Source organism: Papio anubis, chromosome 9 (assembly GCF_008728515.1).
Source record: "Papio anubis isolate 15944 chromosome 9, Panubis1.0, whole genome shotgun sequence".
Taxonomy (NCBI): domain Eukaryota; kingdom Metazoa; phylum Chordata; class Mammalia; order Primates; family Cercopithecidae; genus Papio; species Papio anubis.
In genome coordinates, this window is record NC_044984.1 from 44,493,300 (window position 1) to 44,515,604 (window position 22,305).

Here is a 22,305-nt window from a genome sequence, read left to right on the forward strand (position 1 = left end):
GACATTAGGAAACAGATCAAGGGACATCTGATACCTCCTGGTCAGAAGCTACTACCAGAGCTCTTATAAGAGAACCGAACCCTAGGGAAAGGTTCCTTAGGCCTGGGAATGGACCCTCAACCTCAGTCTCAAAGATCAGAACTGTAGGCCTGGTCCTGCCTGCTCTGGCCTGTCCTCAACACTGGCCTGGCGACTCCCTACCCACTGGGTCTTAGTAGAAGCCAGGACAGCATTAGTGGGAGAGACCACTTCCCTAAGGACACATGCAGGGGATATGCCACACTTCTCAGAGCATGGGGCATGCAAGAAGTATGTGTCCCCATCGCTGGGAGGCTGCCAGAGGGTGATTGCAAATCATGCAGGAAAGGAGGTGCCTGTGGTCTCCAGCAGGAATCCTGGGAGATGGGCATGCAGAGGGGGCAGCTGCGGTGCCCAGTACCTGTCGGGCCCCAGCCTTGGGGGCTAACAGTTTGACTCATCATGGTGGGCTGCATCACAGAAGAAGCGTGAGCCCCGCTTGGCAGTACGGGCCGTGAAAGGGACACTCTTCAGCACTGTGGCCCAGGAGAGAGACACAGTGGTCAGGCCTCATGGGGGGTGGGATGGGAGGAGAGCCCAAAGGAGTTAGGTTGAGCTTTGGGAGCTGGGTGCAATGGCCAGGCCCCAGGGAGTAAAAAAGGGCCCCACCTGTGATGATGTCCTCGATGGTACCATCCTTCCCCTCATAAACAGGCCGGTGTTCCTTGGCCTGGCGCCGCCTCAACTCTGCTATTAACTCCTGCTGTTGCCACTTGTTCCGCTGGGATGGGGTCTAGGGCCAAGAATGTGGAGGGGGAAGGAAGTCATCACTGACCTAATGTGGGACTGGTTCCTGCCCCAAGGTGCAGTCTGAGGATGCCACTGCTTGTGCACTGCTAGGAATCCCCAAAGGCCCTCCCTCCATCCCTCTGGATGCCAGCCCACTGGCCCTCTGGGTGGTCTGTCCACTCCAAGTTTTCATCTACCCTAGCCTTCTGACCCCCAGCCCCCACTCTTTTGCCTTGTCGTCTTCCAGGCCCCAGCTCTTGGTCCCACCCACCTTGGCATCCAGTTTCTTGGCTTCCTGAGCCAGCTGCTTCTCCCGCATTACCTCCTCCTGCTTCTTGCGGGCTTCATTCTCTTGTTCTGCTTCCTAAGAGCCATGGAAGATGGGTGGGGGCTGGGGGTGAGGCTCACAGGCTGTGAGGGGAGGGGCTCACACTGAGGTGGAGAGTGGGTGGCAGTGAGACCCGCTAACTCCAGGTGGCCACCCTCTGGAGGGGCACTTCCTGCCCCAAACAATGACAGGAAGGTCCTGGGCCCCACCCTGCCCACCAGTTCACAGCTAAGAGGCCTGTCGCCAGCTTGCATCGCTCCCTTCCCAGGACTCAAAGGAGGAGTCGGAAAAGGCCCATACTTTAAACCCAGGCTTCTCTCCCTCAGTCAGTTTTCTCTCAACCAAACTTCTTAAAAAGCTATCTGCAGCTTACCTTGTAAGAACGAATGAATCGGACAAATACTGGGAAGAATACAGAAGGAGGTGTAGTCTTGGGACTCTCACCAAAGTAGCGCACAACTGCATTGTAGGCCTCCTGGGGAAGGGGTGGGCAGAACGGGTCACTGGCGGGAAGGGGCAGCCCAGCTCCCACACCGTGGATGAGTGGCCTGCGGAAAGCAGAGCCCAGGGCCAAAGGGAGGAAAACCAACCACCCAGGCCCCTGTGAGCTGGAGAGAACCTGGGGCTCCCAAAGCTCCCAATAACCAGTCTCCAGAGGCAGCTGCCTGCCACTCCCAAAGCGCGCTCTCCCCCCTACATATAGACAGCCAGCTGCTTGATTTAAAAGAAAAAATAGAACTGGGGCCACCTAGAGGGGCCTGGAGCCTTGGCCCTGGTTGCTCCCACCCGCCTGCACCCTGTGCTTGCCTCAGCCGTCTTGGCGTCCCGCTGGAGCTTGTCTAGTTTGCCTTCATTGGTACTGAGGAAGTTCCGGAGGACACTGTTGTCATGGATGCTGCACTCACGCCGAATCAGCTCCATGCCCCGGCCCAGCTCCTTCACATCCAGCAGCACGTTCTCCAGGGACACTGGTCACCAAAAGCCTGGCTGAGGATGCCTAGGGCCTGGCACGCCCACCTCCCAGCCTAGAGCTATATCAAACTCTGGCCCTCCCCCTCAGCATGGGCTCATTCAGGTTCACATATCTGTGTGGACATAAGGAAGTACACACCAAGCTAGCTGATCCCTCACAGGGGGAGGGAATGGAATGGAAACTGAGCTTGTGACCCCAAAGAACACAGTAGCAAACAAAAGCAGGCAAGCCACAGAGACTGCTGGTCTCCACAATGAAACTGCCTCAGGCCTGCCCTAGTGTTCATGGGTGGGGCAGAAATAACAGCTACCTCATGTCTATAGAGGGCTTTATGATTTTTTCTAAGCACTTCACATACATCATACACAAACGCAAGATCTCTGGGGCCAGTTTGAGGAAGTTGGGAGTAAAGAGTCACTGCTCCCCTTCCTGTTCCTGCTCCCACTGTACCTAGCTGGGAAGAGCTGGGATGGGCCAGGCCTGGCGCCTGGAGGAAGGCTCCCTCTGGAGTGGCCCCTGCTTAAGGCTCCAGCGGAAAGCTTTGAAGTGGTCAGAAAGAAGATAACAAAAGCCAGAAACAAATGGACCCAAGTGTTCCCTCTCCTCATAGCTTCCTGGGATTGTCCTGGGCTGGATGTGAGGGCAGGCCCACCCAGCCAGGCTCTCCTCACCTGCTGCAGCCTTCTCAACAAAGTGCAGCTCATGCCAGAAGTTAGCCAGGTCTGGGTATTTCTCCTTCACTGTCAAGGCGATGAAATGAAGCAGTGTCATCTTCCGGTCAGTGGACTTGGTATCCAACAGCTAGGAGAGGGGGTCAGGGCAGTGCATAAAAGCTAAGCACACTGGCTCCACAACTGCTGCCCCCCAGGCTTCCTGGCCCTCACCATCTTACCAGATCCAGGCTCTGGAGCTTGAAGCCATACACAGCTCCCCGCTTGCTGCTGTTCATGTAGTTCCCCAGTGCAAGTATGATCTGTCCAAAGAATGCATGGGAGGCAGGTCAGGCTCAGGTCCTGAGGGCTCCTTCTTCCTCTCTGTATAGCCCCAGGCTCCCACCTAGGACCCGAGAACCCCAAGCACCCCTGTTCACAACCTCTTCCCACCTCCAACATCTGCTTCAGCTTCTGTGAAGACTTGACGGAAGCGGACGCCGCAATGATGGCATTGAGTTGCTGTAGGACAATATGAACACTGAAGTAACCCCAGGCTGAGATGCAGTAAAGACAGGGAGGGGTCAGAAGGACTGGAAGGGCAGGGGAGGTGACTAGCAGATGGAGGGTGGAGGGACAGCTGTCCAGGACCATGAGTTGGGTGGGGGCTGTACCGGTGTGAGCATCTGCAGGTTATCCTGGAAGTTCCCCAGGAAGGCCATGCCAGCCATTCGCTGGGTCAGCCGTTCCACCTTGCTGAAGAGCAGCATGAAGCGATCCTCAGCCGCCAACTCCTCCAGGGGCTGCCGCTCACGCTCATATTGCCGCAGCAGCTTTACCTCAGCCTCTGTGGGCAGGAAGCGCATCAGGCACTCCACGAAGTCCACAGGTAGTGTCTGCAAGTCAAACCTGTGGAGGAGGAAGGGACCACGTCAGTTCTCCCATCTCTCCACGTTTTCCCTCATCCCTTTTATTTTCCAAGCTCCTAGAAGGACTGGACAGGGGACTGTACACAGCACACAGCCAAAGGCAAAGGACCCATTGCCTCATCTGTCACAGCACCAGCAATGATCCTAGGGGAACATTCCATGCTCCTGTTTAATAAGCCCTTTAATGTACTCCCTCTGTACCTAGGGTGAAGTCCAAACACCTAAGCATGGCTTATGAGGCCCAGCCTGCAAGACTTCTGACTGACTCTCTACCTTCTCCTGCTCCTCTCCCTACACTAAAGCCAGATTCCATTTTTAGTACCCAAGGCACTATGCTTCTCCCTCCAGGCCCTGAACTGGACTAACTCCTATCTTTTCTTCAGGTCCCAGTTGAGACATTACCTCCTGTGGGAAGGCTTCCCTCATTCATCACCAAGCTCAGCTACATGAACCTCCATGTTCTCCCAAAGCTGCCTGTATACTTCTACCATCTTGGTGGTATCACTCAGTGTTACTGCACTGTTCCCAACAGACTGAGAGCTCCTTGGGTGAAGGTCTGGGCTGAACTGCCAGCACAGATGCAGTAAATTCTGGCCAAGCCAAGCCAGTGGATGATTAGGGGGATAGGAGGGAGTTCTGTCAGATGACCTGGAATCTAGGGAAACCCAGGCTCCTGGGTGGAGAACCCCAGGTCAGTGGGAGCCTCACGTGTGAATGGCCCTGCAGATCTCCTCAGCCGAGCGGCCAGCCTTGCGTAGGGTGATGGCCAGGTTCTTGGCACGATTGGCTTCCAACAGAGTCACCTTGCTGGCAGCTTTTTGCGCTGTCTTGTTCTTGGAGCAGATGAGGTCAAGGGCAGGGCCCTGCGCTTTCGTCTTGAATAATTCTTCAAACTTATCCAGATCCAGGTCCTGGCAGGAATAGATGAGCAGGGAAAATGCTGTAGCCTCATACTAGTGGAGGACCTCCTGACAGCCCACCCAGCGTTGGCCCAGAGCTCTGTCACTCTGGAATATTTCCTGAATACAAACACAAATAAAGTGTTGACACAACTAGAAATATATATACACTCAAGAATGAAGGGTTCGTGGAGCTGAGCCTGGCCTCACCCTGTCTGATGGCTTTTCTAAGACCAGATCTCCTCAAAAGGCAACCAGGTCCCTAGCCCTCAACCTTACCCCTCTGGACCCCAGGCCCTGTTACCTCCAAGATCTTCTCATCATCAAGTTCGCTGAAGACAGTGCCACTGATCTGGTTGGGTTTCAGTGCTGTCCAGTTGAAGACAGGCAGCCGGAACTTGGTCTTGATAGGTTTCTTAATTCGAATGGCTAATTTGGAAGGAGGATCAGTGACACAGGGGCCAAGGACACACACCCCTGGTCCCACCAGCCCTGCCCAGAGCCTTGGGGACACTCACCTGACAAGCCCACTGTCAACACCACAGAAGGTGCAGCACCAGGGAGAGGTGGGGCTGGGGGACACTTGTCTGGGGAAAGAAGATACAGTGACCCAGGGGTCAAGAGACTCTTCATAGGCTTCCCTCCCCTCTGCCTGCCCCACCTTCTCTGAGAGTTTAAAAAAAAAACAACTCTCAGAGAAGGAGCCTACATGAACTCTGCTCAAGCTGCTCCCAGAAATTCTAACTCTGACAGGGCAGTTGTTGCTGGTCTCTGACCCAGTTTCTACGGCTATAGACTAAGCCTCTCCTTGGCTGTCTTCAAAGGAATTGGGAGCAACATCTTTATGACCCTTAAAACAGGTCCACATCTGCTTTTGGGCATCCCTGTGCTGATAACTTGAGCTCCTCTCAGATTCCAGCCCTCCCTCACCCGGATTTTATATCCCCCTAGTCCTCAGATGATGCCATTTTCCCAGTTTCTCCCTGAGGAAGACACTGCTGACTACAGTTTTGGTCCCCACAAAGAGGCTGCCCCTGCTGGTTCCCAGGGGTGGTGGTTACCTGGTAATGGGGGAGGTGGAGGGGGCAAGGGCGGAGCTGGTGGTGGAGGAAGAGGCAGGACCTCCTCAGGGGGTGTGGCTGGAGCCAGAAGATCCAGGTTGGAGGGTGGCATGCCCTCACTCAGCTCTGCAGGGCCTACTCTGGCCAGGGCCTCACTGCCCACAGACTCCAGGCCCCGGACACTTGGCTCCAAATGGCATCGACGCTGAAAGGCCTCCTCCTTCTCTTTAATGAGCCTTCGCAGGGTATGCACCTGGTGGCTTGTGTTCTCGTATGTCTCCTGACAGGCAGACAGCACCATTAACGGAAAAGTGGGCTGAAGGAATAGTCATTGCCCCTAGAGTGAGAATTCCTACCCAGGGTTCTCTTAACTAGGGTCTCTGTGAGTGTACTCAGAGGCTCAGAGTGGCAGAAGCCCAGGTGGGGGAATGGGGAAGCTGGAAGGCAGCAAAACAAAAGAGGCAAGCAGAAGCTGCCTCCTCCCTCTGCTGGCACCCTCAAGTGTCCTCTCTGCTCCAGCCAATTCTCACTGCATGGACCTCTCAAAGCCCAGGGAAAAAGGTTGCCCCTGTGAAACTCTCCTTAATCTACCACCGGTCTAAAATAGCTGCTCTCTCCATAGCCCTTTGGGCCTCATTTTGCTTTACTTTCACTTGACCCTGTATAATGGCTCAATTGGAAGCGCCCTATAAACAAGACCCTGTTTTAACCACCTCTGTATTCTCCATAGCTCCCAATACAATGCTTAGCAGAAGCTGGGCAGATACATATTGAGCTCAACACAGCCAGCATATATTCTTCTGGAAGAGAAGGTAGGATGGGGACATGACTATAATGAACAAAAAGTCAGGTGAGAATACAGGAGAGAATGAAATATGAAGAGCACCTGCCCTGCCAATTTAGGATACCTGGTGGACAGCCTAATACACGGAGCACCTGGTCCCTCTGCCCCTGCTCATTAACCATGGCTTGGGGAGGAACATGGGGGTAGACGGGAGAAAAATCAATGGGATAGGCTGGTAGAAGGAGGCTGGGTTGGAACTCCAGAATACTCTGGGTGCCCCAGCTGCTCCCACCCTCTTATGTGTGTGTCTGGCTCACACTGGCTTCAGCTTTCTTCTCCAACTAGAAACATGGGGTGAAATCATCAGCCCACCCAGACCTGAGTACCTCAAGGGTGAATCAAGATCTAAATCCTAAAGAACTTGATATGACTCAGGGAAAAAAAGCAAAACCCCAAGGCCCTGGAGCCCAGGATCAGTCAGGGACCGCCTTCCCAGAGTACTTGTACCTTGATGCTCTCTAGTTCCTTCTCCCGCTGCAGCAGCTGCTTCTCTAGCTCTGCCACCCGCATCATGTTTTCATTCTCTAGGTCCAGAAGCTTCTCTGTGAGCTGCACAACAGGAAGGGCAGGTTCTGTGCTGGCCCTAAAGCCTGGGCACTCAGCACAGCCTGAACCCTAGTCAAGACCTGAGTCCAACCCCTCAACACAAGGGATAACAGATACAAGACAAAGGCCACATTCTGACTGTCTCAAGACCAATGCCACCTCATGCCCAGCCCTGGAGGTCGGTGTGTGTTCCAATTGGTGGATGATCCAGTGGCTCAGACCTGAGTATGCTCTTGAGAGCCCTGGTGGGTTCTAAAGCCTCCCTGGGACTCAATCTGGAGGCAATGGGTCAGCTTAGGATTCCTGGTAACTTGAGCTTCCATCAACAGTGGCTCTGGCAGGCAAAGAAAGACCACCTACATGGGACACATGCTCCTCCAACTCTTCCACCTTCTCCAGGGCTACATTCTTGGTCTCTGCATCCTCCAACAAACCCCCGACGTCAAACACGTTGTCTAGATATGCCTGAATCTGCACCTGTAGCTTCTCACTCTCTGTGTGCCTTGACTTCTGGGGGAAGAGCAGAGAGTAGTAGTTGTTGTAGGAGCAGGCAGATCATCAGGGGAACTTTCTGAGAAAGACTTAGTCCTCATCCCCCTTCGCCACCACTTCCCAAAGAGTTCCTGCTGCAGGCCATGTCAGATTCTCGCCCCATGGAGTGGCCTGACTGGGGAGTTATCTGCAGAGGTCCTGAGTCCCAGGCCACAGAAGACAGGCAGGGTCCCAAGAGCATCAAGGACTAGGCACTTATAAAAGAAAAATCATTTGTGATATGGCTAAACGGATCCCAACGCACCTCACCTTACAAGGACCCCAACCAGCTCACCTGCAGGAACTCCTCTAGCCCCAGCTTGGTAAACTCATACTGCAGGTGGACCCGGAAGTTCATGTCCTCCACCGAGTGCACCACGATGTTGATGAACTGCATGCAGGCCACCTGAAGAAGAGGAGGCCCAGAGAAGCAGCAACAGGAAGGGCAGATGAGAGCCAAGAGACCAGGAGGATAGGTGGCTGTTAGAATATCATCATCATGTGGATAATTACAGGGAGTCAATTAAAGAGTTAAGCCTTTATGCGGGCAATAAGAGCATTTTAATTTTTAAAAAGTCATTTAATATTCAATGTATAAAGACAAGTAAATTACATGAAAAACAGATGTAAGTGAAGATATAGCTCTCTGATTTCCTTTGTACATCAGCAGGTATTCCTCAAGGAAATCTTACCTAGCCGAAAACCCTGCACTGAGGGGAAGAGAAGCTAGAGGAAGAGCTTAGGAAAGGGAGGGCAGCTCAAAAAGGATCCAATTCAAGGACAAAAAGGCCACAGAAAAGAGGAAAAGGAGATAGATCCAATATAGACAAATGATGTCCTGAAGTTTCTAAGAGCTCTCTGGGGTGGGCAGGTGGACAAGAAGCATTTGCTGAATAGAATCATTCTGGGCTCTACATGGAATATCAAGATACGCTGTTGGCCTCACCCCTGTTGTCAAGGAACACACAGCCCTGGTGCTGGACCCAGGCCCAGTTCCTCACCATGAAGTCAATGTTGCTGTCCTCATTCCGGAAATATTCCATCAGCTTCTCAAAGCGGTGCAGCTCCTTGCATACCTGAATGAGCAAACTTTCTCAGTGAAAGGATCTGCTCTGTGCAGAACCCAAGCCCCTATGCTCTGGCTCCCAGGAACATCATGGCAAAGGACTGGTTCAGACCAAGCTTAACCACAACTCTATATATGAAATAGGGCATTCTGGACACTATAAAAGAAAACCTGGGGCCGGGCGTGGTGGCTCATGCCTATAACCCCAGCACTTTGCGAGGCCAAGATGGACAGATCACCTGAGGTGAGGAATTCAAGAACAGCCTGGGCAACATGGTGAAACCCCATCTCTACTAAAAATACAAAAATTAGCCGGGCATGGTGGCATATGCCTGTAGTCCCAGCTACTTGGGAGGCAGAGGCAGGAGAATCGTTTGAACCCGGGAGGTGGAAGTTGCGGCAAGGTGAGATTGTGCCACTGAACTCCAGCCTGGCCACAGAGTGAGACTCCATCTCAAAAAAGAAAGAAAACTGGGACCTACAATCTGGCTCTGGGTCTATGGTCCCCCACCAAATTGCTGAGGGAATTCAGTAAAGCCTGTGCCCTTAAGCTGGGCTTTGAGTGCCTCTGGGGATAGGTCAAGAAGAAACACAGGGATGTGATGCTGCCAAGTTACTAAAAGGAGGAGGGAAAGAAGGAGGAAGGGAGGAAGGCCATGGCTAAGACAGGAGGCTGCAGTCCTAGTGGGGATGCAGAGGAAGGGCCAGTGTACAGGAAAGCCCTCTCTGAGAGGGGTCTAGAGGCTCCTCTGAGCCTCTGGGCTTCAAGGAGGAAGAGCCATTTCCTGGCTTGAACAATGGATGCTAGGGAAGAGGTCCAAAGAAGAGGAAGGGGTGGGACCACCAGCTGTGGCTGGATGTCGAAGAATCCTGTGCTCAAGTAGATAGGGGTTTCAGAGGCAGGCCCAGGAGCTGGGGCAAATGCCACAAAGGAGTTCCTTCTCTCCTCACCAGTAACAGCCAACAACCCAGGAGACATCCTTGCTTACCTTCTCCTCCCATTTCAAACATATGTGCTTTGGGTTCTACCAGTGGTTCACCGCATCAGATTCCCATCTGGGGTGTCACTTAAGTACATATACTCAGGCCTCTAATGGGTCTGAACTAGAGCACAGGGATCTGTACTTTTAACAAGCTCCTTAGGTGATCTGGATGCAGGGTCCAAGTAGGACCATTAGACTATAGCCCTCAGCTAGCTGAGGGTATCTTTAGCTGGCCAATCAGGAGGTTTCTTGGCCCGAAGATCTAGTAAGACTAAAGTTCTGGTATTAAAAACAGTGGGAGTTCAGGAGAGAGGTTGCTTAGTCAAGCACTGGAATGTTAAAAAGCATTGCAGATCATGGGAAATGGTGCTTACCTACCTGGCTCCCTGCCTTCTCCCCTGCAAATACACACACACACACGCAAAGCCAAAAGACTGACCTCTTTGAAATTGTCAAAGGCAGCAAGGATGATTTCGTGACCTCCTCGCACCAAACACACAGCTGCCAGAAGCTCTAAGACAAGGGCTTTGGTCCTAAGGGGTGAAGAAGGAAGATTAACACCCTAGCTCCCCATCCTGACAACTACACAGCTCACTTCCCTGGCTGGGTAAGTCCTTTTGGAGAGTGGAGAAAGCCTCAGTGGTGAGGAGAGAGGGTGGGAGAAAGCGGGCTTGCTCCTTTACTAAGCTGTATAGACTAGAGGAGAGCCAGGGATACTTCTCCTCCAGCAGAGGTGAGGGGGTCCAAACCAAGGCTCTGACAGGACTCCAAGGCTAGGCAGGACTTGTCAGGAATACATGGAATACAGATATCCAGAGCCCTGAACAGAGTGAGGAGGAAAGGGGAGGGAAGGAACTCACCTTGGATTCTTGTTATTGAGGCTAAGTGCAATCTCATTGACAGCATGGGGGTGGGACATGACCAGGTTGAATCCATACTACAAGAGAAAGGACAGAAGGAGGAGACCTTGATGGTGGGAAAGAGAGAGCCCAGCAGATCTCCTTGACCATAGGCCCACCAGCAAACCTGTCTTTTATAAGCTGGTGCCCTCCTAGCTCTCCTGGTTTTGCAGATGAGGCAGAAGAGGTAGAGCACCCACGACTAGTGCTTCCCCCTTACCTGATAATTCATGATGGCTCTGAGACAAAGGATACAGACGTGGACGTCATCCTTCTGGCTCACTAGGCGGGAGTTCTTCAGGGCCCTGCGCCCAGGGAGAGTGCTATACCTGGGGAGATGGGCCAGGCAGTCAGGTGGGAGCTGAGGCTGCCAGTGAAGCATCTAGGGGCACTCACCATCACCCAGAGAGCAGGCTGCTCCTTAGTAGTGGCAAAAAATAGGGAATAGTACTAACAGCCAAGAGGGACAGCGTGCAGGAGGTAGAGTGTTCAGCCTGTTTTCACCTCCTTAAGTAGGCCTTTATCAGCAACTACTCAGGATCCCGGCTTTATAACCAGTGCCCGAAACCTAGAGATCCTTCAAAATACAAGTAGTAGTTGTGTAGGCCTTCCTAGTCCCTGAGATGGGTCCAGAGACACAGTCATCTGAGCATTCCCTCCACCCACTTCCAGTTGCTGCACCTTCTGCACAATCTGTGAGACAAGAGCATCGTGGTTCCCATCCCACTTCTGTATCACAGAAAAGGCAGAGCCGACCCCCAAAGGCTTTAGTGGGGCCACAGGGCTATGTCTGGCTTTGCACTACCCCTCCACCCTCTCAGTGATATTTCATGGAAAAGGGAGGAGACACTGTCTGCTCATGCATGACAAGAATAATCAACAGTATCCAAGGGACACAACCCAAAGGAGACTAGGAGAAAAGCATGGCCACAAGAGAGATAGAAACCAAGGAAAGGGCCATTGGACCCAAAGGGAAGCCTCCCAGAGTAGGAAGGGGCTCTGAGAAGTCATCCAGTCCATCCGCCTACCTCCAGGCAGGACAGCTTTCTAGACACCGCAGACAGACAGATGAGCATGTTGCACCCTTAGAGAGAAAAGTCCTGAAGGAAGAGGTGAAGGGAATGCAAGGGGGAGCCAGGTTGGGTGGGAGCTGGTCTCCAAGCAGCTGAAGGGGCAGAGTGAAGAACTACAGGGAAACAGAATGAGGGTAGGAGCTGGATCACCCAGTGAAGGCCATGGACCTGTATGAGATGTGCCCTGCTCAAGAGACCCAGGAGGAATGGCAGAGTGTGAGTGAGGAATGAAGGGGCCCCCCAGAGAGGGGTTAGGAGTGGGGAGAGCTGGAACCCCATGTGGGGTGAGTGCAGCTGAGACCATGTACTTACCCAGGACAGACCGCTGGGCAGAGTCAAGGAGACAGAGAGGACAGACCAGAGACAGACTGGCAGGCAGAGGGCAAGAGAGCTGAGCCTGGAAGCAAGAGTGGAGGGAGGAGCATGAGCACTCACCGCTGAACCTGAAACCTGCACTGAAGGGTAGGGTGGGAGGCAGGCGGGCAGAGCAAGAGCACACATACCGGAGCACAGACTGGCGCGCAGAGCGAGCGAGGCTGTTGGTGAAGGGGGCCGACAGAGCGCTGGGTGGCTGCAGGTCCTCGATGGACCTGCTCCAGGACCGGAGTTTGTCAAATGCACCATCGTCACCACTCTCCAGACCCTCAAAGTCAAACCTGGAGCATGAAAGGATACACGTGCGCACACACAGGCACATACGCGGGAGAAATTCAGTGCCAAGGCCCCCTGCGAGCCTACCCCCACCCTTCAGGCCTCCAGGGCAACAAGAAGCAGGGGTAGCAAGGAGAAAAAGCAGAACTGGGCAGCAGAGACCTGATCCTAGCTGGAAGAGCCACTAACACAGAACAGTGGCAGAAGCAGCACAGGCAGCAACCAGGAGGGGAGTCTAAGGAGATGGGAAGCTGATGGAGGCCAACTCCTTTGCTCCCCACTGGCCAGGAAACTCCAGGAGGAGTGTCCTCCTCATGGGCCACTCAGGAGCTGGCAGTCTTTCTGCACTCTCAGCTTAGATGGAACATCTCTAGGAAGCTGTGGCCCCCCATGAAGAATCTGCCCCCGTAGAGGGAATGGTGGGGAATGGGCGAACTGCAGGTCTTGCTAGTTGGCAAATGCCAGCACCCAAAGGGCCTTTCAGTGCCTTGAAGGAGTCCAGTTGATTGTGGATGGCAGGACTGAATGGAAAGGAAAGGGGGTTCTGCCAAACCCAGAGTGGGACAGTCCTTTATTGTTTGGAGGAGCACCACTGCCCCATCTTAGCACTGGGCTTTAATGACCAGGTTCTCTATGGTTCTGGCTACTTGAGGTTTCTAGGTTTTTCAGGTATACAGGCTCCCTGGGCTTCAGTTGCCCTGGGGGAGGAAATTATAAGTTGAGATTGTGGACCAGGGTCCTGTAGTCTAGCCTCTGCAGGAGTTGAATGGTTTGTCACTTCCTGATCCTGGAACCAGATGTCTTCCACCATCAGCAATTATTATTATTTTTTTTTAAGAGAAAGGGTTTCACTCTGTGGCCCAGGATGGAATGCAGTGGCACAGTCGTGGCTCACTGTAACCTCTAACTCCTGGGCTTAAGCAATCCTCCCGCCTCAGCCTCCCGAGTAGCTGGGACTATAGGTGCGTGCCACCATGCCTGACTAATTTTTTAAGATTTTCTTGTAGAGATGGAGTCTTGCTATGTTGTGCAGGCTGGTCTTAAAACTCCTGGGCTCAAGCAATCTCTCATCTTGGCCTCCCAAAGCTCTGGGATTACATGTGAGCCACTGCGCCCAGTCAACCATCAGCAGTTTGTCAGTGTGGCCAGGACAAGGAAGACGGCCAAGATCACAAACTCACAGAGACTCCTCTCTTATACATCCTCACTTCAGGATATACCCCTCTGAGAAACTGTCCCTCTCCTTCTTGTCCTCTTCCTCCATGTAGGTCATTAAAAGACTAAGGGAGCATCTCCTACAGGTTCTTCTCCCCCAAGAAGCATTCTGCTCAGATATGGGGTCAAAGGCACAGAGGTTGAGGCTTTCTGGAATAGGAAGGGATATCTACAGATGTCAGAATATTCCAAAGGAAGTGGGAGCAGGCTTTAGTGTCCTCATGATCAGGAGGTGTTTAATGGGGCTCTCAAGTAGACATCAGAGGAATCTCCTGACAGGGAAACAGCTTGCTGACTCCATCAGCAACAACACTGTATCCTCTTGTACTGGTATATGCAGTTTAAAAACAAGTATCTTCACTCAAACTCTATTTGGCCTCACCCTTTCCCTCTCAATCCTTCCCAAAACACACACTGTCTCCCACACACAGAGTCCTTCTTTTTTAAAAACAGAGTCAAAGGTACTGCCATGGACACTACAATACTGAGGTTCCAGGGTACTCTTGGTTTAGGGCGGCTGGAATTTGTTTGCTTTTCAAGTAAGAGAGATAGGCTTATTTGAAAAAATGAGCTACATTTTTTACTATAAAAGCTCTGAATTTTTAAAGAAAAATTATTTCACCAAATGTTTTTCATTTCTTTCTATAAAAAGATTTTTTTTTAAGAGAGAGGACAATCACACGAGGTATGACTTCTGCTGAGACAAGAATGAAAGTGGGCCACTCTTGCCTTTAACAGAGGATAACCTGGAAAAGGTGAGAGAGGCACTGAACGTAGAAGAAGCATCAGTTCAAATTCCTAAGGAGATGACTCTGAAGACCTGCTGGAAAAAGAAGAATGGCCAAGGGGGCAAGGACAGTAGTTAGAAAAGTGGAAGCTGGTTGGGAGCAGTGGCTCACACCTGCAATCCCAGCACTTTGGAAGGCCGAGGCAAGCTGGATCGCTTGAGCCCCGGAGTTCAAGGCCAGCCTGGGCAGCATGGTGAAACCCCATCCCTACTAAAAACACACAAAAAGTTAGTTAAGCATGGTGGTGTACACCTGTGGTCCCAGCTACTCAGCAGGACTGAGGCAGGACTGAGGCAGGACTGAGGCAGGAGGACTGCTTGAGCCCAGGAAGTCAAGCCTGCAGTGAGCCGAGATTGTGCCACTGCACTCCAGCCTGGGCAACTGAGCAAGACCCTGTCTCAAAAAAATGTTAGGGCTGAGTCCTAGGATGGAGGAGTTTCCTGGGACACTGGGGAAAACCAGGGACAGTCATGGGCAAACCGGGAAGACTGGTCTCCCTAATGCTGACCTGTCCTAGGTATAAGTCTAAATGTGTTGGTCATTATGTTTATTATGTAATTCCATATATTCAGGTAATTGTGGTAGGGTATGCCACTTTAAATAATAATAATGAAATTAACAGTAGATCTGCTACCACAATACAGACCTAGTATGTTCCAAACAATACTAAGTGTTTTAACACGTCATCATCTAATTTTCACAACAACCCTGGAATGTGGATCTCCTTTCATAGAAGAAGATTAAAAACTTGCTTTGAAGTCACACAGATAGTAAATAACAGAACTGAGACCCAAACTCAGCTTTGTCTGACTCAAGAGCTCTCATTCCTTCCACTATACCAGGCCACCTTTTCTGTGCTAACTCACTTCTGGCTGCCTCCAAGCCCCCATGCCTGCTAGAAAAAGACTCCTGAATACTTCATTTTTCTATCCAGGTCAAAAGGTCATGCTCACTGTTCCTGGGTTCTTCAACAATGACCTGGAGTAATAACCCTCTCACGTCTGGAAACCCAAAGTTGCTTCTGGAAGACTCAACTCTGCAAAGATGAATGGATCCCACCAAGGCATCTCTACCAGAAGCCAGGACATTTCCCTGGATTGCTCACAGCTTGGCATTTGGATGCCTTGGCTTCTGATTCCAAGCTCCCTTTCCATCTCTCTCTCCTATTCTCCAAAATGCATCTTATCTTCTACTCCAGCCTAGTACCATTCTTCACTGATCCCCAGACATCTCTGGGCTTGCCTGCCTACTTCCACACCACTGCTTGGGCTACTCCCTCCTGTCCAGGATTCCCATTTCCATCTTCATTGTTGAACTCTCACCCTTCCTTATCAAAGCAGAATAGAACTATGTCCTCCCCCAACTGGTCCCCAACCTTAGCCCCGGGGTGGTACTCACATGACAGAACACTGGGCAAAGGACAGGTAATCCACCAGCACATCCAGGCCTTTGTTTTCATCATTCAGAAACTCCCGTACCCACCTGCAGATAAAGGAAACACAGTGGAAGGGGTCTGCTAAAGTGGGTCAAGGATCAGGAGGGTGACATGCCTCTGATCCAACACCTCCTCCTCCTGGAACCCAGCACCAGGCTAGGAAAATTCTGAAGATCAAAACCCATGACAGACCCATCCACGGTCATGGACTTCCCCTAGGCAGGGAAGCCAGGGATGGGGAAAGTACAGGCCCTTCTAATACCACTTGCTTTATCACGAAGGTGCTTTAGACAAACAAGCTCTCAAGTACTCCCTCTTTAAGGGCCAGACCCTGGCTCAATTATTTTCTGCATCCCTCCACATGTCCTTGCTCAGTGTTTGTTGGAAGAATTTAGGAAGTATCAAGAGCATTGACCACAGGCCCGTGTGCAGAGTTGTGCTTGACTGAAGCCAGCAAGTCTCCAACCTGACTGAAGCCTGTCAAGACACCAGCAGGAAGAGTCAAGGAGAGCTCTGGAACAGAAGTATCCTGGGGCAAAGCACTCTCTACCAAGTTTAAGGAGAGGAGTTTTGGAAAGCAGTGAGCAAACAGAGATGTATAGGAGTTCTGTATTTAGTCATGTTGAGTTTGTCAGAACCTGAAAAAGCATGGGGGTGATCAGGAACTCGAGGAACTCCAGGATGTCTATGACCACTCTGAGTCAACCTGAGGACGTGGGCCCCCCCTCAGCCAGGAAGGTAGACAACAAAGCACCTAGGGACCATATCCCAGGGCATTATTTTCCCTGCTGCTTTCAGTCCTTTTGGGCTGAGATATTCCTGGAATGAAAGTCAAGGGCAAATCTAGGGAACTGTTACATGACAGGTTCATTCCATAGCAGAAACATAAAACGCTCAGGATGAAACCCTAATCTAGAGTGCTCTACTCCTTCAGAATTTCTGGGGGTCTTTATAGGAAAGCTCTGCCCAAACTGCCGTGCGGGGCCTCTTCTCCCCAACAGCTGGAAAACCAGCGCCATGTTGGCCAGCCACACCCCAAGCTACGGAGAGACTCTGGAGCTACACCACCAGGCCCAGCTGAGATTTGGCAGCAGGCTCTGGCTGAAGCTGACTGACACCGGAGCTGCCTGAAGTTAGCTTCCTCTCTGGGGGCCAACAGGCCTCCCGTTTCCTGTCTGTCTGCTCTCCAGCTCCCCACCCCCTTCTCATTTCCTGTCTGAGTCTATACTGCTATTTCGGGATCTTGACACTTTGAGGAGAGGTTAAAGGGTGCTTAGGCAAGGCACAGAAACCAATACAAACCAGGGAAAGAGGAGCTGGAGAGGCTCCAGAATCCCACTTCCCAGCCTGTCCCTCTCCAGAACCTGAGTTCCCATCTGCTGCTCCTGCACACCCAACTTCTGCAAGCCCTGGGGCTGATCAGGCTGTGACCAAAGCAGGATCCTCCTCTCCCCACCTTGCCCTGGGTTCCTTCCACCCTGAAGCACCCACAATCTGACAAACGCTTCCCAGAAATCCAGGAAGGATCCTTCCACATAACTCTACCCAGAGAAGCTGCAGTTCAGATGGCAGGCATGCCTAAAATGCCAGGCACTGAGCTATTCCCTGGGAACAAAGGACCACGTCCAGGACCTCTAACTTGTGTGCCAACTGCCAAGAGGCCCCAGGCCTGGGAACCACGCTGCTTTGGACCTAGCTCCTGGCCAGCAGCCAGAGGAGCAGGCACCAGGTAGAGGGGGCAGGCAGCAGGGACTGTCATAAACTGCTCTGTGGCCTTCTCCCAATGAAAGCACATCCCCATCCTCAGATGACTACAGCAAGACTTAATCAAGAAAACAAGGCTGGGTACTAGTGGCTCCACTTTGGGATTCTTAAGGAGGATCACTTGAGCCTAGGAGTTCAAGACCAGCCTAGGCAACAAGGCTAGACTCTGTCTCTACTAAAAAAAAATTTTTTTTAATGGACAGGCAGGCCAGGCACAGTGGCTCACGTCTATAATCTCAGCACTTTGGAAGGCCAAAACAGGCAGATCACTTGAGCCCACGAGTTTGAGACCAGCCTGGCCAACATGGCAAAACCCTGTCTCTACTAAACATACAAACATTAGCTGGGTGTGGTGGCACACGCCTGTAGTCCCAGTTATTCAGGAGGCAAAGGCAGAATGGCTTGAGCCTGGGAGGCAGAGGTTGCAGTGAGCCGAGATCACGCCTGGGCGACAGAGCTAGACTCCGTCTCAAAATATAAATAAATAAATAAATAAATAAATAAATTAAATAAAATGGGCAGGCATGGGTGTGTGCCTGTGTTCCCAGCTACTTGGGAGGCTGAGATAGGAGGATCACTTGAGCCCTGGAAGCTGAAGCTTCTGTGAGTCATGATCACGTCACTGTACTTCATCCTGGGCAACAGAGCAAGACCCTGTCTTTAAAAACAAACAAAAAGAAGACAGACGGGCTGAGAGTGACAGAAGGGACTATGGAGGAATGCAGAGTGGTAGGTGGCTTCGGGTGGCAGGTAGCACTCAGGGTTGCCACTGGTGTCATTCTTGCCCTCACACACAAGCAGCCCCTGCCACTTTGTCCTTCCATGAAGGATTCACCAAACAAAGGAAGAGGCTTGGCCACACCTTTCTCAGTGGCTTGGCTTTCAATGTCTGATTCACAGATGAGTTACAGAAGCCATACTCGGGCCACCAGAGCACAGTTACTGAGGCCAGGAACTATCCCTTTCCTGTTCTCTCCTGTGCTGTTTCCCTTGTGATTGCTGCTACAACTGGCTACACACACAGGTGTCCTCTCCCTCTAAAGAACCCCGGGAAGGCTTGCCCTGGGGGTGGATAAGGGCTGCTGCTACAACAGGAGGGGAAAGGCTGATGATGTCATTTGGCTGTCTCTACCCCACTGTCAGGAAGCCTGGGTACCCCACCCCCACCCGGGCTTCCACTGCTCACTCATAAGCACTGGACATTTGTGCCAGGCCCTCCATCAGGTCTGTAACCCCGCCTGCAGTTCTACATCACATGTCCCTCACTGTCCTTTTGCATGAGCACACATACGCACACATATACACACTTTCTCTCTCTCTCTCTCTCACTTTCATATATCTTTGCTGATTACAGTTTCGTAACACTGAGGCCAATACCCTCTTTCACTGTACCTCACACATTAGCCTTTTGCTTGTTCAGCAATTCCTGGTTTCCCACTCAGGGACCGGAAAAAAAAAGACTCACACAGTTCCTAAGGGCCCTGTCAATGGGTTGGGAGCACCACGGTCTGTGAATATAGAAAACATTCAGCTCCTGGCCCCCACTGCCTTACATCTTTCCTGGTGCTTAAGGAAGCTTCTTCTGCTCATGAACTAAGATTATCTTCTCCCAGGCACCAAAAAGTCCAAATAGTCACAGAACGGGAAGTAGGTCTCAGCTACCCAATACAGTATGTTCCCCCCACCCTCAGCCTTCTCTGGGCCTTGCTTGGCCCAGCACCAGGCCACAGGCAGACTCCAGTCTCAACTGCTGTGGGAATGTCTTCCACTCAAAGCCACAGGCGGAGGACCCCAGGAGAGGCCTCAAGCTTGCCAGAAACATCTAGTCAGCAGCTGGCAGAGCTGAGGGGGCAGAAAAGTCAGAAAAGAAACAGTCCAAAGCTCTGGGGAGCCAGAAGCCATTCAAGGGGCAACTCTGCCTCATGGCAGGGAAGATGAACAGGAACACCATCCCCAGAGGACAGCAGATCCTGTGTGCCCAGCCAACAGCCTGGGGCCAGGTGAAGAGGCTACTGCGGCCAATCCAACTCACCCAATGTGGTTGGTGCGAAGAGAGATCTCCAGCTCCCTTAGTACTTTGGTTGACTCCTGCACCCTCCTCCTGAACTTCTGTAAAAAAGGGTAGAGAAGGAGAAGAATACAAGAGGGCAGTTATAGATTTTCCCTCCATTACTGGCCAGCCATTCCAGGTCCCTGGCCACAGAACCCTGAAATCCAGCTCCCAAGGCTCAGAAACAGATGTCCAATATCCAAGTCAAAGGGTTTGCCCCCAAACCCCACAGGACTATAAAGGCTGGCAAGACGGGGCCTCTCTGCCTCATACTTCACCTTCCGAGTTACGCTGGGGTCCAAGAAGCTCTGGAGTTTCTGAATGTAAGTGTGGGGAGGATTCTTCACCTGGAATCGTTCCTGTAAGGGAAACATGCATATGCGTATCCACAAAGACAACCAGAGACCTGAGGAGGGCACTGAGGAAGAAGAGCACTCATAGTGTTCAGTGTGAGGGGACTCAGCCTCTTCAAGTTGTCACCTGGCTCTAGACATCACCTAAACTTGAGGTTACCTTCCTTGACTTATCCCCAGGTGTTGCCATCTGTTGCCATCTCCTCCTCCTCCAATTAGTGCTCCCTGAGCCTAAAATGTTTTTCTATGTCAAAAAGTATTTTTAAAGTGTGCTGCTTGCTACAAAGATATTGAGGATTACAGAGTTGTGAATAGCACCCAAAACAAAGACATAATTGATTGGGCTTAGGAGGCCAAGGCAGGAAGACTGCTTGAGGCCAGGAGTTTCAGAATAGTCTGGATAACATAGAAAGACTCTGTCTCTACAAAAAAACTTTAAAAAATTAGCCAGGCATGGTGGTTACCACATGCCTGTAGCGCTGGCTACTTAGGCTGAGGTGGTAGGATCCCTTGAGCCCAGGAGTTTGAGGCTACAGTAAGATATGATCATGCCATTGCACTCTAGCCTGGGCAACAGAGTGTGATCCCTCTCTAAGAAAAGAAAGAAAAAAAAGGTATGATTGGGAAATGCTGTTCACTGCCTGGCCAACTAATGGATATGGGTTAGGAATGCCAAGGGGAGAGGAGCTTGGCCTTGTAGAATCCAACTTTCTCAGCAATGAACTCTGCGGTTGGGACTGGAATGGTTTTGCTGAGCTGACACAGCTCAGGGCTGCAAACACTGCTCCTTGCCCAGACCCCAGCAATCCAAAGCAACCTCAAATACTGAAGGCTGCGTTCAGCAAGGTCATCCCTCGATTCCCTTCTACATAGAGCCTGGGACCACGCCCTACTTTGGCCCAACCCCTTCATCTGACCCAAAAAGAAACTCAGGGAGTACCCCTTTGCATTCTGGTCCTATTAGGGCTGCCACCACCAAGATATCTGAAGAGCTGGATATCTGAAGAGTGGAGGGGCTGAAAAATGTCCAGGAGAATGATATAATGTTAGAGAATAGGACCTAAAAACAAGTAGAAGAAAAAAACGAAAGGTCTGAGAAACAGCTGAAATTGACCTAGAAAAGACTGAGAGATCATCAATTAAAGAACCTCAATACCAAAGGGTTACTATTCTCCAAACCCCAAGCAGGTGCTAAGCAACTCCTCTTAACGCAGAACACAAGGAAATTGACCTTTGGTGGAGAAGGGACTTGGACTAAGATCCTTGAAGCATACTCCTAGCTTATGTCAAGCAGCATGACCTGGGGAGGCAGTGGAACAGAACAGTTAGCACAGACTTGGCATCTGCTTGCCGGAGCTCAGCCCTGGCTTCATCACTTACTAGCATTAGGCAAGTTACTGAGCCTTGGGTTCTTCATTTGTAAAATGCCAACACTGCCTTCCTCAGAGGGTTCTGTGACGACTAAATGAGGTATTTCAGTGTGTTGAGTACTTGGTCCATAACAAGCACTCAATAAACATTACCTATTATTATTTCACCCAGAGCCTGAAAAGAAATAATAAAACTGTACATGGCAAAGTGCTGGGTAAACACACTACCCACACTGCCAGATACTTCCATCTCTACCAAGATGTAAAAAGGTAAAAGGTAACTCTCCCAGCCCTGCATACAGGCCTGTCTGAGTTCACAGACTCGTGACTCATGATCTTCAAATGCATGCAAGGGAAAGAGCCAGGTCATATGTGTTAGAAGATTCTCAACTCTGAGCAAAGTAATGATTTCTATTCTCTTCTAGCTTTCAACACAGTTCATGTAGGGAGAGTTTTCAGACCTTGACTCTTCTGAGATTTTGGAACAAAAGACTAGAGCCTGGGGCTTCTCATTCCTAGAGGCCCCGAGATAATGAGAAAGACCCTGCTATTTGCCAGGGCTAAGACAGAGTGAGAGATCAACAGTCCTTTGAACACCCTGCCAGGCATAGCCCTGAACCTGCACAGCCAATCCTATACCCCTGATCTATACAAACCCCCTTATACTATTGCCCATTGGAAGAAATCAAGACAGCTCTTTGTGGGAGCTAGAGGAGAACTTGGCCTGCTAGCTCTGTCTCTGTTACGAGAATCTTCTTGGAAAAGAAAGTGAACACAGATGAGGCCAAGCTTAGGCCAGGGTTCCTCAAGGGACCCAGAGCTGCACTCAATGTCTCTGGCCCCACAGCCTTAGCTAGCCCAAGGCACAACTCCCCACCTCCCTCCTCTTTCCGAAACCCCATACCTGGTCACAGATCAAATCCCACTTCTTCTCATTGTCATACTGCCGCAGAAGCCGGGCCTTGTCTGGAGGTAGGTTCATGGAGCTCTGAGGAGAGAACCTGAGTCAACAAGGCTGAAACCTCCCCTCATCTGGAAAAGAGAGAGACTAGACCGCCCACACCTTTCCGCTACTGGGCCCTCAGACTTC

The 22,305-nt window shown here is 51.4% G+C and overlaps 1 protein-coding gene across 10 annotated transcripts in view; it reads right to left on the reverse strand.

Annotated features, from left to right (window-relative positions):
* FMNL3 (formin like 3) overlaps positions 1-22,305 on the reverse strand; it is a 65,736-nt gene that overhangs the window by 5,428 nt on the left and 38,003 nt on the right. For 4 of the 10 annotated variants that reach the window (XR_002515640.2, XM_003906335.5, XM_031650455.1 and 1 more), the window contains exons 2-26: positions 22,120-22,203; positions 19,771-19,851; positions 19,475-19,551; positions 15,642-15,725; positions 12,093-12,245; positions 10,737-10,845; positions 10,478-10,554; positions 10,057-10,150; positions 8,570-8,644; positions 7,864-7,974; positions 7,398-7,547; positions 6,939-7,040; positions 5,648-5,927; positions 5,105-5,173; positions 4,891-5,015; positions 4,396-4,598; positions 3,433-3,667; positions 3,212-3,280; positions 3,001-3,081; positions 2,780-2,909; positions 1,943-2,103; positions 1,509-1,610; positions 1,079-1,171; positions 688-811; positions 440-554 (exon numbers count right to left, since the gene is read on the reverse strand). Coding sequence is in view for 9 of the 10 variants with exons in the window: in XM_003906335.5 (XP_003906384.1) it covers positions 463-554; positions 688-811; positions 1,079-1,171; positions 1,509-1,610; positions 1,943-2,103; positions 2,780-2,909; positions 3,001-3,081; positions 3,212-3,280; positions 3,433-3,667; positions 4,396-4,598; positions 4,891-5,015; positions 5,105-5,173; positions 5,648-5,927; positions 6,939-7,040; positions 7,398-7,547; positions 7,864-7,974; positions 8,570-8,644; positions 10,057-10,150; positions 10,478-10,554; positions 10,737-10,845; positions 12,093-12,245; positions 15,642-15,725; positions 19,475-19,551; positions 19,771-19,851; positions 22,120-22,203 (2,961 nt within the window). In the remaining variant the exon portion in view is untranslated. The other 6 variants (XM_021922308.2, XM_021922306.2, XM_003906336.5 and 3 more) reach the window with 6 other exon arrangements.